At 40.1% G+C, this 17485-nt stretch overlaps 1 protein-coding gene across 1 annotated transcript in view; it reads left to right on the top strand.

Annotated features, from left to right (window-relative positions):
* The window catches only part of LOC137332207 (glutamine--fructose-6-phosphate aminotransferase [isomerizing] 2-like), a 76712-nt gene that overhangs the window by 46420 nt on the left and 12807 nt on the right, over nucleotides 1-17485 (top strand). Inside the window, exons 10-14 of the mRNA XM_067995903.1 lie at nucleotides 2652-2815; nucleotides 9163-9258; nucleotides 9430-9527; nucleotides 13881-14001; nucleotides 14261-14418. Of these exons, the coding sequence (XP_067852004.1) occupies nucleotides 2652-2815; nucleotides 9163-9258; nucleotides 9430-9527; nucleotides 13881-14001; nucleotides 14261-14418 (637 nt within the window). The remainder of the gene's footprint in view (nucleotides 1-2651; nucleotides 2816-9162; nucleotides 9259-9429; nucleotides 9528-13880; nucleotides 14002-14260; nucleotides 14419-17485) is intronic.

The raw sequence follows: 17485 nt of genomic DNA, 5'->3' as shown, positions 1-17485 counted from the left end.
AATGAAATCCTCGAAATGAAGTCGCATTTATAATTCACAGAACAATGCTTGGTGATAACAGACAGTTTTTTCAACTGCCTGTTGCCAAGGCAATCAGTGTGCAGACAGACAGGTGTTACCTGCCAGGTCTCAGAATATACAAATCACCAAAAAAAACAACAAACAAAAAAAAACAGAGATAGAGAGGTAGAAACATAGAAAAGACAGCAACTGACCCGTTATATTAAAAACAGATAACATTTGTTCGCTGGTGGGGTAACGTGTAGCGTGACATGAACCCAAGATCCCGGTTGAGGCCGTCCTCATGGGTGCGGAACTTGGCTATCAATTTCTGCTCGACGATTAAAAGTAGGATGTGACATCACATGGGACTATTGGATACTTAGCAGTATGAGAAATTGTATCACTTAGTAAATACCAACCTGCCTCCACAGAAGCTAAAACTTAATTATAAAACCAGAGTGTGTATTGACACCCCTGGTCAGCCAATGAGTTGGAGGCGTGGCAGGACTTGCAGCAGACAAGTGTATTTTGCAGCAGACAGCAAAGTAAACAATGTCTATTTACAATAGCAGCAAACAGCTCATGCATGACTAAAACTGCAGCAACTTCTCCCGATAAAAGCACCGTGATTTCTCCAGCAAAATGCAGTGTGTGGGGGATAGTTACATAATTTTATGTGCGGAGAAACAATCCCTGTCACTTACAGCAGTTTCCAGGCATGATTGACGGAGGAATTATCCAATTATCCCCATTCAGGCCGGGAATAGCAGTGTCACTATATGCAGCCTTATAAAACTATATGAAACAATTAAGTTATAAATTGCTAGCTTGGCTCAGTCGATGATAATCTCTTAAATCAGAAGGTTGTGGGTTTCAGGACATTAGTGCATAATTTAGGCTGACACGTATGTGCAGTAGTGAGGAAGTGCTGCATTGTCAGAAGTGCCATATTTCAGATGAGAAGTTACATCGAGGCCTTGTCTATCTATCCCAATGGTTTGATGGCCATTAAATATCGCATGGCACTATTTGAAGAAGAGCAGGATCTTTTGGTGTCTCAGCCAATGTTCTTCTCGCAACCAACACCACCAAAAACGCACACGTTAATCAGTCTTATTTGTGGGACCTTGCTATGTAGAAATTGACTGCTGTCTATCCAATCGTAGCCAGAGAATCACCTGCAATAGCTTCTTTTCCCACTCCTGCACCGTTACGTCTGGAGTCCCCCAAAAATCTATCCTTGGCCACCTATTTCTCATCTACATGCTGCCCCTCGGTGACATCATCCATAAACACGTCAAGTTCCACGTATATGCTGACGACACCCAGCTCTACCTCACTACCACCTCCCTCAACCCCTCCACTGTCTCTGATTTGTTGCACTGCTTGTCCGGCATCCAGTACTGAATGTGCAAAAATTTCCTCCAACTAAATATTAGGAAGACCGAAGCTATTGTTTTCGGTCCCCACCACAAACTCCGTTCCCTAGCCACCGACTTCATGCCTCTCCCTGGCCATTGTCTGAGGCTGAACCAGACCGTTTGCAACCTTGGCGTCCTATTTGACTCTGAAATAAGCTACCGACCATATATCCGCTCCATCACCAAGACCACCTACTTCCACCTCTGCAACAATGTCTGTCTCTGCCCCTGATTTAGCTCATCTGCTGCTGAAACCCTCATCCATGCCTTTGTTACCTCTAGACTTGACTATTCCAATGCTCTCTTGGCCGGCCTTCCATCATCCACCCTCCATAAACTTGAGCTCTCCCAAAACTCTGCTGCCCGTGTCCTAACTTGCACCAAATCCCGTTCACCCATCACCCCTGTGCACGCTGACTTACATTGGCTCCCAGTCCGGGAACGCTTCTATTTAAAAATTCTCATCCTTGTTTTCAAATCCCTCCATGGCCGTTCCCCTCCCTATCTCTGTAACCCCTTCCAAGATCTCTACGCTTCTCCACTTCTTGCCTCATGCGCAGCCCCGATTTTAATCATCCTACCATTGGCGGCCGTGCCTTCAGCTGCCGAGGCCCAAAGCTCTGGAATTCCCTCCCGAAACCTCTCTGCTTCCCTACCTCTTTGACCAAGTTTTTTGTCACCTGTCCTAAAATCACGTTATGTGGCTCGATGTCAAATTTAGTTTGATAATGCTCCTGTGAAGCACCTTGGGATATTTTACTATGTTAAAGGTGCCGTATAAATGCAAGTTGTTGTTGTTGCATCTGCCTACATTATAGTGACTGCACTTTCAGTGTAATGAATTGGTTGTGAAGCGCTGTGGGATGTCCTGAAGATATGATAAGGCACTACATAAATGCTTTGTTCTTTTGTTTATTAAGTGGATAAGACCTTTGCCAAACAGAAACACTGAAGTTAAAATAGGTGCTACAGAAGAAAGGTGCTTTAGTATCGCTGTGTTTTTACTGGGGAATATGTGAAATGTCTGGATAAATTTTTAACTCGGAAAATTTTGAAAATATCAGTTACTGACTTTACAAATGTTGCTGTAATACATATATACCAGAAATAGTAATATATAAGCATTATGCAGTTGTATATTTCTTAGTTACAATTATGGCAGGTTATTAGAAAATATATCTTTACCTATTGAGTAAATACAACAGTATCTTAATCATTCTTTAACAGTGCAATCATTGAGCACACAAACAGAGTTATATTTCTGGAAGACGATGACATTGCTGCGGTGGCTGATGGTTGTCTCTCCATTCACCGCGTTGAAAGATCAGTGGGTGATTTGGCATCTAGAGCCATACACACTCTGCAGATGGAATTGCATCAAATAATGAAAGGTGAGTGGAATATGCAAAACCAATAAAAACTCAAGTAGAAGCCAGTGAGCGGAGATCTGTACATTTGTTACAGTGTGTATACACTGAGCTCTTCTTTCCCTGAGTAAATTCATGTTAGCTCACATCAGTCAATTAAAATATACCAGTATTTTATTTGTACCAGCAGTGTACTTTGACTGGAATTCCCTGGATCAGCTTTCATGTTGTAATGCTGAAATAATAATATTACAATCATTCCCAATATTGTAGTAATAAAGCTACTCTCTTAGGAGTAGTTTTTAAACCATTAATTTGATTCGTTGTATCAGTTAATATTAACCACATTCAAGTAGTCAACATAAATTTGTAACGCTTCTGATTGTCCTGTCTTCCCCTCCCTATCTAATCTTTCCTCTGTCTCAATCCTTTATTCTTGTATTTTTATTATTCTAACATTATCTTTACCTTTAACTTATACTTTTCTAATTTTGTTTTTTTTTGTCCCAATATTTTTTTGAAGCCTAAATATTTATCTTTTTTTTGTGCCTTCAGTTTGGAAGTGGAAGCCAGGTTGTTTTCAGCCAGTCAGTGGCTAATTTTTATAGTCCCCAAGACTCTTAATTAAATCAATGCTTCAGAGTGTGAAGATTCATATATTATTGTCACAGACATGGAGTTAACTTTTCATTATATTTTAAGCATCAGAGGGCAAGCACTGTTGCTTTGACAGTTCACGCTCCATGGATTCATAAATGATTCATACTAAAATATTTATAAACCTGGAATTGATAAATCAATTTCCAAACACAAATTTGGCAAGTTACGCCAATTGTCAGGGTTTTACTAAAGGAACTTCTCTCTTATTTCCCCCTCCAACTGTCTCACTTCTGTATCCCTGGGTTCTGCTGCACTTAAATTATTTCCTTAAATTTCCCAATTATGTTTAATTCATCTTTTATCCCTTGCTGGATTGAGGATATCCTACAGATACTTTACATCGAGTTACATTGAAACTACAGCACAGAAACAGGCCATTCAGCCCAATTGGCCTATGCCGGTGTTTATGCTGCACACGAGCCTCCTCCCTCCCTGCATCATCTAACCATATCAAAATACCCTTCTATTCCTTTCTCCCTCATGTGCTTATCGAGCGTCCCCTTAATTGCATCTATGCTATTTGTCTCAACTACTCCTTGTTGTAGCAAGTTCCACATTCTTACATTCTTCGGGTAAAGAAGTTTCTCCTGAATTCCCTATTGGATTTATTAGTGACTACTTTATATTTGAGAAGTGGAAACATTTTCTCTACGTCGACCCTATCAGGTTACCCTTCTGCCTTCTCTTTTTCCAGAGAGAAGAGCCCCAACCTGTTCAACCTTTCCTGATGAGAATAACCTCTCAGTTCTGGTATCATCCTTGTGAATAATTATTGCCCCCTCTCCAATGCCTCTACACCTTTTCTATAATATGGAGACCAGAACTGTACACTATACTCCCAATTGTGGTCTAGCCAAGGTTCTATACAAGTTTAACATACGCTTTTGCTTTTCAGTTCTATCCCTCTAGAAATGAACCCTAGCGCTTGATTTGCCTTTTTTATGCCCTAATTAACCTACGTCGCTGCTTTTAGTGGTTTGTGTATCTGTACCCCCAGATCCCTCTGCTCCTCTACCCCATTTAGAGTCTCATTGTCCAAGCAGCATGTGACCTCCTTATTCTTCCTACCAAAATGCACCACCTCATACTTATCCACATTGAAATTCATTTGCCAATTACATGCCCATTCTACAAGTTTATTAATGTCCTCTTGTATTTTGACGCAGTCTTCCTTTATATTAACTGCACCCCCAACTTGGTGTGGTGTGCAAATTTTGAAATTGTACTTCCGATTCCTGAATCCAAATCGTTAATGTAAATTGTGAACAACAATGATCCCAGCACCAATCCCTGTGGTACACCACTTCCCTCCTTTTGCCAGTCTGAGTCGCTGTCCTTAACCCCAACTCTTTTCTGTTTTGTAGCCAGCTTGCTGTCCATTCTGCTACCTGTAACCTGACTCCACATGCTCTTACCTTAGTCATGAGTCTACAGTGCGGTACCTTATCGAAGGCGTTTTGAAAATCCAAATATATTACATCTGCTGCATTATCCTTGTCTACTCTTTCTGTTACTTCTTCATGAATTCAATAAGGTTGGTCAAGCATGACTTTCCCTTCTGAAATCCGTGCTGACTATTCTTTATTATATTTTTGTTCTAGATGTCTTTCTATTACATCTTTGAGTAAAATCTTCCATTATCTTTCTTACCATCGACGTTAAGCTAACTGGTCTATAGTTCCCTGGACTTGTTCTATCTCCCTTTTTAAATATAGGAATAACATTAGCTGTCCACCAGTCTTCTGGCACTTTTTCCTTTTCTAGTAAATTTTATGCATATGCAATAGTGCCTCTGCTATCTCCTCCCTAACTTTTAATATTCATTGATGCAATCCATCCAGACCAAGGGTCTTATCCCTTAGTTTGATTAGTTTATTAATTATCTCCCCACTTTCTATCTTAAATGTTTTAATATCTTTTTCAACCTCGTCTTCTAATGTCCTGCCCACCTAGTTGGACTCCCCAGTAATATGGAGGTAAAGTAGCTATTCAATATTTCTGCCATTTCACTATCGTTACCTATGAGTTTATCTTGTGTATCCCTTAGTGACCCGTTTCCTATTCTGATTTTTCTTTTGTTATTTATGTGTCTGTAGAATACTTTACTATTTCTTCTTATATTCCTTGATAATTTAATCTCAATTCCTCTTTGCTTTCCTTTGTTTTTTTACTTCTTTTCTAACCTCTTCGATATACCCTTTTGTCATCCTCTCCTTTATTGTCTATATACTTAGAGTATGCCTTTTTCTTCAGTTTCAATTTTACCCTTATCTCCTTATTCATCCGTGGTGTTTCATTATTGGCTAGTTTGTTCTTGCTTTTTAGAGGAATATATTTCTCTTGAACTCTATTGATCACCATTTTGAATATTATCCACTGCTGTTCTATTTCTTTGTCTGTCAAAATTTTTTCCCAGTTTACCTGCCCTAGCTCCACTCTCATACCCTTAAAATTAGATTTTTTTCCAACCTATTACTTTGGTCTTTGTCTTACTAATGTCTTTCTCAATCATTATTTTAACTCTTATTATGTTATAATCGCTATTGCCTAGATGTTCCCCTTGGCTTACTTCTCATCTGTTCTGGTTGATTTCCCATTACTGGATCCAGCAGTGATTCCTCTCTTGTTGGGCTTCTCACATACTGGGTAAGAAAGGAGTTATGTACGCACTGTTTAAAAACTCCATTCCGTTTTCTCCTTTTCTGCCAGTTTATTTGGGGGGTCGTCCCATGATTATTATTTGATGTTTTTTACTCATTTCATAGATTTGTCCACATATTTCATCCTCCACTTCCCTTCCACCATTCTATGATTCTGCCTATTAATGTGACCGATCCTTTCTTATTTTTTGTCTCAATCCATATGGATTCTGTTTCTACCTCAATGTTACTTATGTCCCTTTTTTTCTATTACCATTATGTTGTCTCCAATTAGTACAACTACCCACTTCCTTCCCTATCCTTTCTAAATATATTATATCCTGCAATATTTAACAGCCAGTCCTGTTCCTTATGTAACCATGTTTCAGTTATCCCTATCACATCTGGCTCCTCATTATGAATTGCCTCCAATTCCCCTGTTTTGTTTCGGATGCTGTGCACATTGCTGTGGAGGCAATTTAATTTGTTTTTAGTAATAGTTCCCCTCCCTTTGTTTTTAACAATCATTTTGCGCTTATGTTCTATAACTGTATTTGTTCCCTGACTGTTTATGTTACCCATATTCCTTAACTTGGTCTGACCTGGATGAGCAAAAATTTCCTCCAACTAAATATTGGGAAGACCGAAGCCATTGTCTTTAGTCTCCGCTGGAAACTCCATTCCCTAGCCACTGACTCCATCCCCTCCCTGGCTGCTCTCTGAGGCTGAACCAGACCATTCGCGACCTTGGGGTCCTATTTGACCCCAAGAAGAGCTTCCGACCACATAGCAGCTCCGTCATCAAGACTGCCTATTCCACCTCCGTAATATCGCCCGTCTCCACCCCTGCCTCGGCTCATCTGCTGAAACCCTCATCCATGTGTTTGTTACCTCCATACTGGACTATTCCAGTGCTCTCCTGCTTAGCCTCCTATCTTCCACCCTCCACAAACTTGAGCTCATCCAAAACTCTGCTGCCCGTATCCTAACTCGCACCAAGTCACGTTCTCCCATCTTCCATGTGCTCGCTGACCTACATTGGCTTAAACACTTCGATTTTAAAATTCTCATCCTTGTTTTCAAATCCCTCCATGGCCTTGCCCCTCCCTATCTCTGTAACCTTCTCCAGCCCTACAACCCTCCAAGATGTCCGCGCTCCTCCAATTCTTCTCTCGCACATTTCCGATTTTAATTGCTCCACCATTGGCGTCTGTGCCTTCAGCAGCCTAGGCCCTCAGCTCTGGAATTCCTTCCCTAAACCTCTCCACCTTTCTACCTCGCTCTTCTCCTTTAAGACTCTCCTTAAAACCTACCTCTTTGACCAAGCTTTTGGTCGTCTGTCCTAATACCTCCTTATGTGGCTCGTGTGAAATTTTGTTTGCTAACTCTCCTGTGAAGCGCCTTGGGATGTTTTACTACGTTAAAGACGCTATACAAATGCAAGTTGTTGTTGTTGTTGACCTTTACTTTCATTTCCTATTTCTTTTTTCTACAGACTTATGTTCTCTTCCCCAGATCTCTCCCCCATCTCACTAATTTAAAGTTCCATTGACAGCCCTATTTATCCTTCCAGTAGGACACCGGTCCGGTTCCGGTTCAGGTGGAACCCGTCCCAACGGAACAGCTCCTTCCTGTCCCAGTACTGGTGCTAGTGTCCCATGAAATGGACCCCCTCCTTCCCACACCAGTCTTTCAGCCACACGTTCGCCTTCCTGATCTGTCTATCCCTATGCCAATTAGCACGTGGCATGGGTAGTTATCTAGAGATTATCACCCATTTCTCACCCTGTACTGTTTCTTAATTTAGTTCCTAACGTCTAATGTTCTCTTCGCAGGACCTCCTCCCATTTCTTCCCTATGTCATTGGTCCCAACGTGGACCACGACAACTGAATCTTCCTCCTCCCCTTCCAAGTTCCTCTCCAGTTGCTCCAAGATATCCTTTACCCTTGCACCAGGCAGGCAACATACCCTTCTGGACTCTCGGTTGCGATTGCAGAGGATGCTATCTATCCCCCTAATTATAGAATCCCATGTGACTACAACCTTTTTATTCTGCTCTTTTCTCCCCTCCTTGGACTGCCTCCTGCTCCACGGTGCCATGGTTAGCATTCTGGCTGTCCACCCCGCAGCCTGCAGCCTACATCCTTATCCTCACAGGTGGAAAGTATGTTGTACCTGTTGGATAGGACCAGTGTCTGCGGGACCTCCTTCTCTACCTCCCCTTGGTTCCCCTTCCCCTGCTGAGCTGTGTGTCGGGGTGTCTCTAACTCGCACTCCAGTTCAACGACTCTGAGCTGGAGTGACTCAATGCAGAGACACTTGCTACAGACGTGGCAATCCGGGACATTCTCACCGTCCACAGACTCTCTCATGCCACCGTTCCAACACACAGCCTGCATAGCCATTTCTAGTTTTTATTTATCAGTATTAATTTAATTCTAGAACTAATAGAAACACTTTTGGTCCAGATTATATTTGGTAGGTAGATTTTAGCTTGATTTTGAATTAATTAGTAAATAATCATTCTGAATATTGATTTTATTTAACTATTTATATTTTATAGTTAAAGATAGTGTGTGTATTCTAAATTAATGACTTAGTTTAATTTTCTTGGGTTCTGCCACTGCCCCCTCTGCTATGATGTCACCTTTTGAAATTTCTCCCTGGGTTTGTTTAACTGCTCTGACTTCCCGCTCTTTTTAACTGTTTAGCTTTAAGGCTTTTTAACTAACATTAATAGACTAGCCACTAAATACACTAACCAATAAACTCTATGCTTACCCTCGGCACTCCTCTGTGATATCACCTTTGTCTTTTTCTTGATTTTTTTTTTCTCTTTGATTTCACCGCTCAGGTCCGCTCTCCCGGCACCTCTTTTATCGGCCGCTCGGGTCCACTCTCGCTGCCTCTTTTATTGATTTTATTATTGGACAAGTTGATTGTTATGATTTATGAGCCCTAAGTTGAACAGTAGACTGTGGAGTGCTTTAAATATTTGTTGAGGTAACCATTTCCAGGTGTATCTAAAAAATTTTGGGGGGTAACTAGTAATTTCAATTTTTTGATGCAGGTAACTTCAGTGCATTCATGCAGAAAGAAATTTTTGAACAGCCAGAATCTGTTGTTAATACTTTGAGAGGAAGAGTAAACTTTGAAACAAACACAGGTAATATATAAGCTTCATATCTGCATTTGTGAGGCAAAAGCCAGTTTCAGTATGATCTGTTAATTATGTTAATCATTAGTTGGCAAGTTATTAGTGTTTTAAATACACTTTTAAAAAAAAAGTGAAGATATACAGTGCTTTCTAATCATTAATATATTTTAATTATTACAGTTGTGCTGGGTGGATTAAAAGACCACCTCAAAGAAATAAAGAGGTGCAGGCGCTTGCTCTTGATTGGCTGTGGAACCAGTTACCATGCTGCAGTGGCAGTAAGTTTGAACATTCACTATTATGCTGCACAATTTTTAAAATCTAAACAGCTGCCTCTAGAATCACCATCTTTTGCAACACTATTTTAGATTTGCTATTTTTGCTTAGTTCACAAAATTTAGTTTATCTATTAAAATTCTTAACCCCCGCACCCCCCCCCCCAAAAAAAAATTAATATTGAACCAAACATGTGCCACTCTGGGGCCGATTTCAACTACCGCTCACTCGTTTCCCACCTGAAAAATGGGTGGCCGACAGTGGAAAATCAGTGGGGGAGGAATCCAAGAGGCGATGTAATTCCTCCCCCACTGGTGCAATTTACAAGCAAACCTGTAAATGGGTGGACAGCTTGCCCGCTTGAAACAGGTAGGAATGCTTCTTACATATGCAAATCTTACGCCAGTTGTAGGACCTCATTTGGAATTTTCAGGTACAAATGGGCAGAGCATGTGCCACGCATTCACTGTTTATTTTTTACCAAGCAGTGAGCGGAGTAACCATTGGTCTTTAAAGAGACTGCTGGAGGCTGCTCAGAAACATCTTAGAACTTTTTGGAAATATTGTGAGGCCAGGAGAAGCAAAAGTGCTCCTCCTTGCCCCACAAAAATACTGCAGCCTGCTACTGGATGGTTCCTCCCCTCCCCTCTCTTCCCCCCCCCCCCCCCCACCCCCTGTTTACCACTGATATCCAGCTTGACTCACCCATAGAGCCACCAGATTTCCCGCCCTCTAGTGTAGCAAGCTTGCCTGTTTGTGGTCACTGACCACTGTCCAGCTCGTCCCAATTATGCTGATGAGGCCCAAACCTGAAAATGGTTCCGGCTTCCAGATGCAGGCTTCAGGCAAGTTACGTGGCCTGTTTTGGGCGGAAGTTAAAAATCAGCCCCTATGTTGCACAGGAAAGATTCTGCTGTTCACTGCAGTGATTACTCAGTTGGAATGGTTACTCACCTATTTTTATTCGATCCTTCACTGAATTGAAAAGCTGCTCCTGATCCTAATTTATTTGCTAATTCTCGCTGCATATTGTCCTTGATCTTGGCACAATTGATGTTAGGAACAGAAGAATTAAAAAGCGGGGGGGGGGCTGGAAAACTAAACACATACATTAGTTTCAGAGATGAATTGAAGTAGATTATTAAAACGTCTGCTTAAAAAGGATTTTGTTTTTTGAAATGCAAATATCTTGCTAAACTACCAGTTCCGAAAAATTCAGCCCCAGTTTTATTGTGTTGGAAAAATAATCTGGGGGCTGAAATTCCACTCCCAGGTGGTTGCCACCACAGAAGCAGCCTGTGCCACCAACAGAGATTAGCAATCTCCCCTGGTTTTCTGGGGTCCCCTTATAAACATGTAACAATGACTGACGTGCTGCCAGCACACTTTGCGTCATACACGAGAGCGCAGAGGTAAGCTGGGGCAGGATTTCTTGTGCAGAGCTTTAAAAGCACCTTTTTATAGCTGTACCTGCACTTTCTGTTTGGGAGGTGGAGGAGAAGGTACAACTACTTTTAGTGACAGAATCCTGAAGGTGATGTTAAGTGAGGTCCTGGCAAGGAGATAGGCCATTTTTGAATCTGAGGTCCTTAGTGAGCTGCAGTCAGTATGGCCTGGAAAATGTGGCTGAGCAGGTCAGTGCATTCTCTGCAATAAATATTTCATCCTCCCAAATCAAGACGACATTTAATACCCTCATGAAGTTTGCCAAGGAAAGTGAATTCTCTACTTACCTCTTTGTAAGGCATGCCTGCAATACATTCATGCTTGCCCTTAATCAGCTGTATACGCATGTGAGATGCTTTCTTTCCTTTTATACACCCTTGGCTGTCTCTACCACCCACACAAGAGAGCCCATGTTCTAGCATGATACACCATTCATCTCCGAGAAAACATTTCACTGATGTGGATAGGACCATAAAAGGCAACCAATATCCACTTGCAAGCTGTCTGTTCTTGCATTCCTGTTTAGAGAAGCACAGTTGCCAATTGCCTAGCTTTGGTAGGGCTTAGCAAACTGTCAGCATTTCATTCATGTCTTTATGAAAACAGGCCAAGAAAGTCCACAATAGAAGAGAGACATTAAGCTGAGGATCGATCTGTCCTTTTGGATGGATGTAAAAGATAAACTTGAAGAATGAGCATGAAATTGGCAAATGAATTTCAATATAGATAAATGTGAGGTGGTACATTTTGGAAGGAATAATGAGGCCACAGACTCCTTGGAAAATAAGAGTCTAAATGGTGTAGAAGAGCAGAGGGATTATGGGGTACAGGTGCACAAATCACTAAAAATAGCAATGCAGGTTAATAAGACCATTTAAAAAAAATAGCAAACCAAGCACATTTCTGCAGTGATAGAATTGAAGAGAAGTTATGCTAAACTTGTACAGAACCTTTGTTAGACCACACTTGGAGTACTGTGAATAGTTCTGGACTCCATATTATAAAAAGGATATAAAGGCACTGGAGAAGGTGCAAAAAAGATTTACATGGATGATGCCAGAAATGAAAGGTTATACCTATTAAGATAGATTGAATAGGCTTGGGCTTTTTTCTCTAGAAAAGAGAAGATTGAGGGGTGACCTGATAGAGGTCTTTATGATTCGGAAAGGGTTTGGTAGGGTAGTCGTAGAGAAGATGTTTCCACTTGTGGGGGAGACCAGAAGTAGGGAACATAAATATAAGATAGTCACTAATAAATCCAATAGGGAATTCAGGAGAAACTTCTTTTCCCAAAGAGTGGTAAGAATGTGGAACTTGCTACCACAAGGAGTAGTTGAGGTGACTAGCATAGATGCACTTAAGGGGAAGCTCGATAAACATATGAGAGAGAAGGGAATAGAAGGATATGTTGATAGGACTTGAGGAAGAAGGGTGGAAGGAGGCTCACGTGGAACATAAACCCCGGCATGGACCATTTTGGGCTGAATGGCCCGTTTCTGTGCTGTACGTTCTTTGTAAGATCCCATGGCACTATTCGAAAAAGAACCGGCGAGTTCTCCCGGTGTCCTGGCCAAAATTTATCCCTCAACAAACATCACTAAAACAGATGATCTCGCCATTTATCTCGTACTGTTAGTAGGACCTTGTGCACAAATTGGATGCTGCGTTTCCTTCCATTACACCAGTGGCTACACTTCAAAAGTAATTAATTGGCTATGAACTGCTTTGGGATGTCCTGAGGACGTAAAAGGCGCTATATAAATGCAAATTTGTTCTTCTGTCTTTCTTTGTTTCGATTACCTTTACATAGATGGCTTTACATTCAGTTGTAAACTTATGAAATTACATCCTTTTTATTTATTGATTTAAAATATGCACTTAAGTCAAGTAATTTCACACATGCAGCACTTTTTATTTGCGTAATCTACTTCAGGATAAACATGGTAGAACACAGATTATCTATCTTCTCTCTAATATGTCGAAGCAATCAAACAAAACACTGGGGTTCATTTCTAGAGGAATAGAATTCAAAAGAAAAGTTATGTTAAACTTGTATTGAACCTCGGTTAGGCCACACTTGGAGTGCTGTGCACATTTCTGGTTTCCATGGTACAAAATGGATATAGTGGTATAAACTGGGCGACATGGACATGTTGGGCCGAAGGGCCTGTTTCCATGTTGTAACTTCTATGATTCTATGATTCTATAGAAGCAATGGAGAAAGTGGAAAAAAAAGATTTACAAGGATGATACCAGAACGGAGAGGGTACAACCAAGAGGAAAGACTGAACAGGCTGGGGCTCTTTCCTCTAAAAAAGAAAAGACTTAGGTGACCTGATAGAGGTCTTTAAAATTATGAAGGAGTTCGATAGGGTAGACATAAGAGAAAATGTTTCCACTTGTGGGCAAGTCCAAACCTAGGGCCCATAAATATAAGATAGTCACTAATAAAATCAATAGGGAATTCAGGAAAAACTTCTATATCCAGAATGGTGAGAATGTGGAATTTGCTACCACATGGAGTGGTTGAGGCGAATAGCTTAGATACATTTAAGGAGAAACTACTTAAGTACATGAGGGAGAAAGGAATAGAAGGATATGTTGATAGGGGGAGATGAGCAGAGTAAATAGAGTGGGAGGAGGCTGGTGTGGAGCATAAAGCCGAATGGCTGTAATTTCTGTGCTGTAATTTCTATGTAATTCTATCTTGTATCTGGAGTTTGTTCATAGTTGAAAAAAGTGAATGATTCTAGAAAGCGTGAAAAAAAAACTAGCTTAAACTGTACGTAAGTGTGGATATTTATGTAGTTAGGAATGGTTATTCTTTATTTTACAAATCCTACCTTATAATCAACATAGATTCATACATTCTGTTTGATCATTATATCCAATATTTTTGGTCAATCTAGACACGTCAAGTATTGGAAGAACTAACTGAACTGCCAGTGATGGTTGAGCTTGCCAGTGATTTCTTGGACAGAAATACTCCTATTTTCAGAGATGATGTCTGCTTTTTTATTAGCCAGTCAGGTGTGCATTAAAACACATTTTTTGAATTCTGATGTCATTTATTATTTCTTGTAATAACCTGTACATCTGCATGCAATCATGAGGAAAATATCCTTTGCAGTTCTGAAGAGGTATCTTGGAATCTGCTAATTGAACAACATTGAACATTATTCATTTGGAAGATAAATTTATCTCTCATTTTATATTCCTGTAATTTAACGGATTTGAAGTGAACAAAATTGTTTATAAAAAAGATATAACATCTGTTTCTGTTTAACAGGTGAAACTGCAGATACTCTCATGGCTCTGCGATACTGTAAGGGTCGTGGTGCCTTGACTATTGGTGTTACAAACACAGTTGGAAGCTCTATTTCTCGAGAAACTGATTGTGGTGTACATATTAACGCAGGACCTGAAATTGGAGTGGCGAGCACAAAGGTTAATGAGTTCTTTCTTTTAAAACAAACAATGTTACCTTGTATTTATGCTTTGAGTACTTTAGAATTTTGTGACTGCTTAAACAACCTAAGTAATTGATATTTTCAATTTTGTAATATGTACTGCAGTATAGTAAAATAAGGTGTGACAAGAAAGTTAACACAGTCTGAATTGCCTTAACTCCTATTGCAGTAGCCTGATGTACAGTGCACTCAAAGTGCACAACTGAATTTTGACATACTCTTATCAAGATATAAATCTGAGAGGAGCAAATACAAAATGTTGTAGTACAAAGTGATTTTGTAAAATGTTAAACTTACAATTATAGCATATACAAGATTGAGGTCAAAATTATTATTTTTTCATTGGTTCCCCTAGTTGTTTGCTGGCTAAATTCACAATTGGCGTGTTTTGCATTTAATCAGTAGTTTTGATTTCCATTTGCTGCTTATTCATTAGAAGGTTCTATATCCTGTTCAGTTGTGATTTGTTAAATTAAATCAGAAGGGTTTAAGTGTCACACCTCAAGTGTGAAAATTTGTTGCACACCAGGTGCAAGACTATAGATATGTGAGTGAGAGTTTATTTGCAGTAAATTGTTCCTTATGCTGGTACCACGTTCTAAGATTCATGCACCACTGGCTATGTCGGGTTCTCACTTAGTTTCTGACTGTTAACAAGATTTATATTAATGAATGGGGAGCACATAAAATGCACTACAGTTTTTTAAACCTACAACCAACCCACTTTATTTTCATTCTCTGGTGTGTATTGCTTTCTCCTCCATGTTCCTTCTCTTTTCCATTCTTCCCACGGGGGCTGGTGTCTCTTCCAATGCTCTCATTGACTAAGCACAAAGAGATGTGCAATAATGATCTGGGGATCTCCTGGCATTGCCCCACGTGGCACAGCTCAGAGCAGAGTGGAAGATCTGTCCCATTTGGTGGTATTGGTCATAAGGTTCCAAACAATTGAAATAAAATAATGGCAATCCATAGTGTATGAATAATACTTGGATCCGATGATTAAAGAAGCTTTGAAATACTTGAGATGAGAAATAGAATTAGAACCCTAATAAATAATTACATCACAATTTTAAATATGCTCGGCCCTACTTTCTTGCTAGTACCATTTGGAATTTTCCTGAAGCATTGGTAGAAATCGCCATCTATATCCCAGGAAATCATCCCAGTTTCAAAATATGCGGGTGAAAAAAGATTGAGGATGGGAAATGGCAAAACAATTTTGTGAATCCCTGCCCTGTTGAGTAAAGGGACTACATTTTTCTTCTGTATGTATTTACGGTGTAGGGAATCATAGCCCCACCAGAATGGTTCGTCAGAAGTATCATTATATACAATATTGATTGAAGCTAATAGTGGCACAAATTAAATTCCATTAGTAGTGCTTCAGGTGACTAATATCTATTTTCTGTTTCCTACCATGTATAGAAATTATGTATTGCTTTTTAATTGAGGTGAGGAGGATGACTAAAATAGATTACTGCAGAAGGATGCTGTTAATGTTTATGCTGTTGACTTGACATTAATGCTGTTACGAACATATGAAATTAACAGGCAGGAAAAGACCAGCTGGTCCATCAAGCTTGCCCCACACCATGATGGCCGGATCATTATGGCTAACACTTCTTCCCTCCCCCGCAGCCATGTAATCTCCTGGGAGAGGCAAAAGAATAGAGAAAAAACCCAGGGCCAATAAGGGGAAAAAAATACTCCCTAAAATTCCTCTTCGAACCCCCTCAGGTGATCGAAACCAGTCTAGAAGATCACATGGACCAAGTGATATCTATAATGACATTTACCTGCTATATGATGCAATCTCTGCTCCAGTCAGGACCAGTCCAGCTCCCTCTTGAAGGCAGGCAGAGAGTCAGCACCCACCGCAGCAGCTGGCAATGAATTCCAGAGGCTCTCAATTATCTGGGAAAAGAAGAACCTCCTAACATCCAGTCTATTCCTACTCCTCGATAGTTTAAACTATTTAGCAGCAGCGCTGTACAAATATAATTTAGCCCAGCTTAAACCATTACTATGCAACAGTTAGGTCAGTGTTTATAATATAATATGAATAGTTTTCCTGCTCTTATTACTTCAGCTTATGACACTAAATTTGTTTTTTTAGGATAGAATTGAAAGAAATTAACAAATTATGGATTACGTATGATAGAAATGATCATCTCCATTCTTTATATATGGAGGATAAACTTGTTTTGAATAGAAATTGCCAACTTCCCTAGAGGAGAAATGTCACCCAAGATACTGTTCCTTTGGGGGAGGGGGAATTGCCTAGCACTCTGTCACTTTTGTGAAAATTGTATCCTTATGCTGCCATTTTCTGGAAACGCCATCACCACAAAGGCGGCAGCAGTTCAAATAGAAGGCCTATCACCACCACCTCAGGACAATTAGAAATAGGCAATAAAATGTGGCCCTGCTGGTATCGGCCATATTATGAGAACAAAAAAAAATTTGGATTGGGGTGTACGTGTGATACACCTTTAGTTTATGTCTTTTAGCAGCAATCTTGACTGTACACAGGAAAGCTTCACTTATTTTGGTATCTTTTTCTGTTATAAAATAGTATTTAATATATAATCTGCAAAGTCCAGCAAAAATTTTGAAAAGTTAGAATTTAGTTTATTGAGCTTGAAGGTTTAGTTAGAAAAGTTTCCAAAACCACCTTCTCCACTGATACAACATGATTGTTTGTTTTTTTGTGTGCATCAGTATTTTCCTGCTTTGGGAAGATTAATTTCAATCCATGTGGTCTTCAACTAATACGAGTTTCAAAATTTGTACTGAATGTCATGGATCCTTCTCAGTGACTGGTACCCACAGCATCTACTTTACACTAAGGGAGAATTTCCATGGGGATCTCCACTGTAGCTTTGGTGGAAATCCTGAAGATATGGTGTAAATTGCCGTTATTAGCCCATTTATGCCGTTACTCCAGAGATTCCGCTGATCTTCTGCTGGAGAACCCTGCGGAAATTCCAGGCGATTGTCTTTTAATGTTGGATGATTTTCAGAATTATGAAGCCTACTAT

The sequence above is a fragment of the Heptranchias perlo genome, chromosome 14 (genome assembly GCF_035084215.1).
Source record: "Heptranchias perlo isolate sHepPer1 chromosome 14, sHepPer1.hap1, whole genome shotgun sequence".
Lineage (NCBI taxonomy): Eukaryota > Metazoa > Chordata > Chondrichthyes > Hexanchiformes > Hexanchidae > Heptranchias > Heptranchias perlo.
The sequence above is the reverse complement of the archived record's forward strand: the minus strand, read 5'-3'. Positions and strand labels throughout refer to the sequence as shown.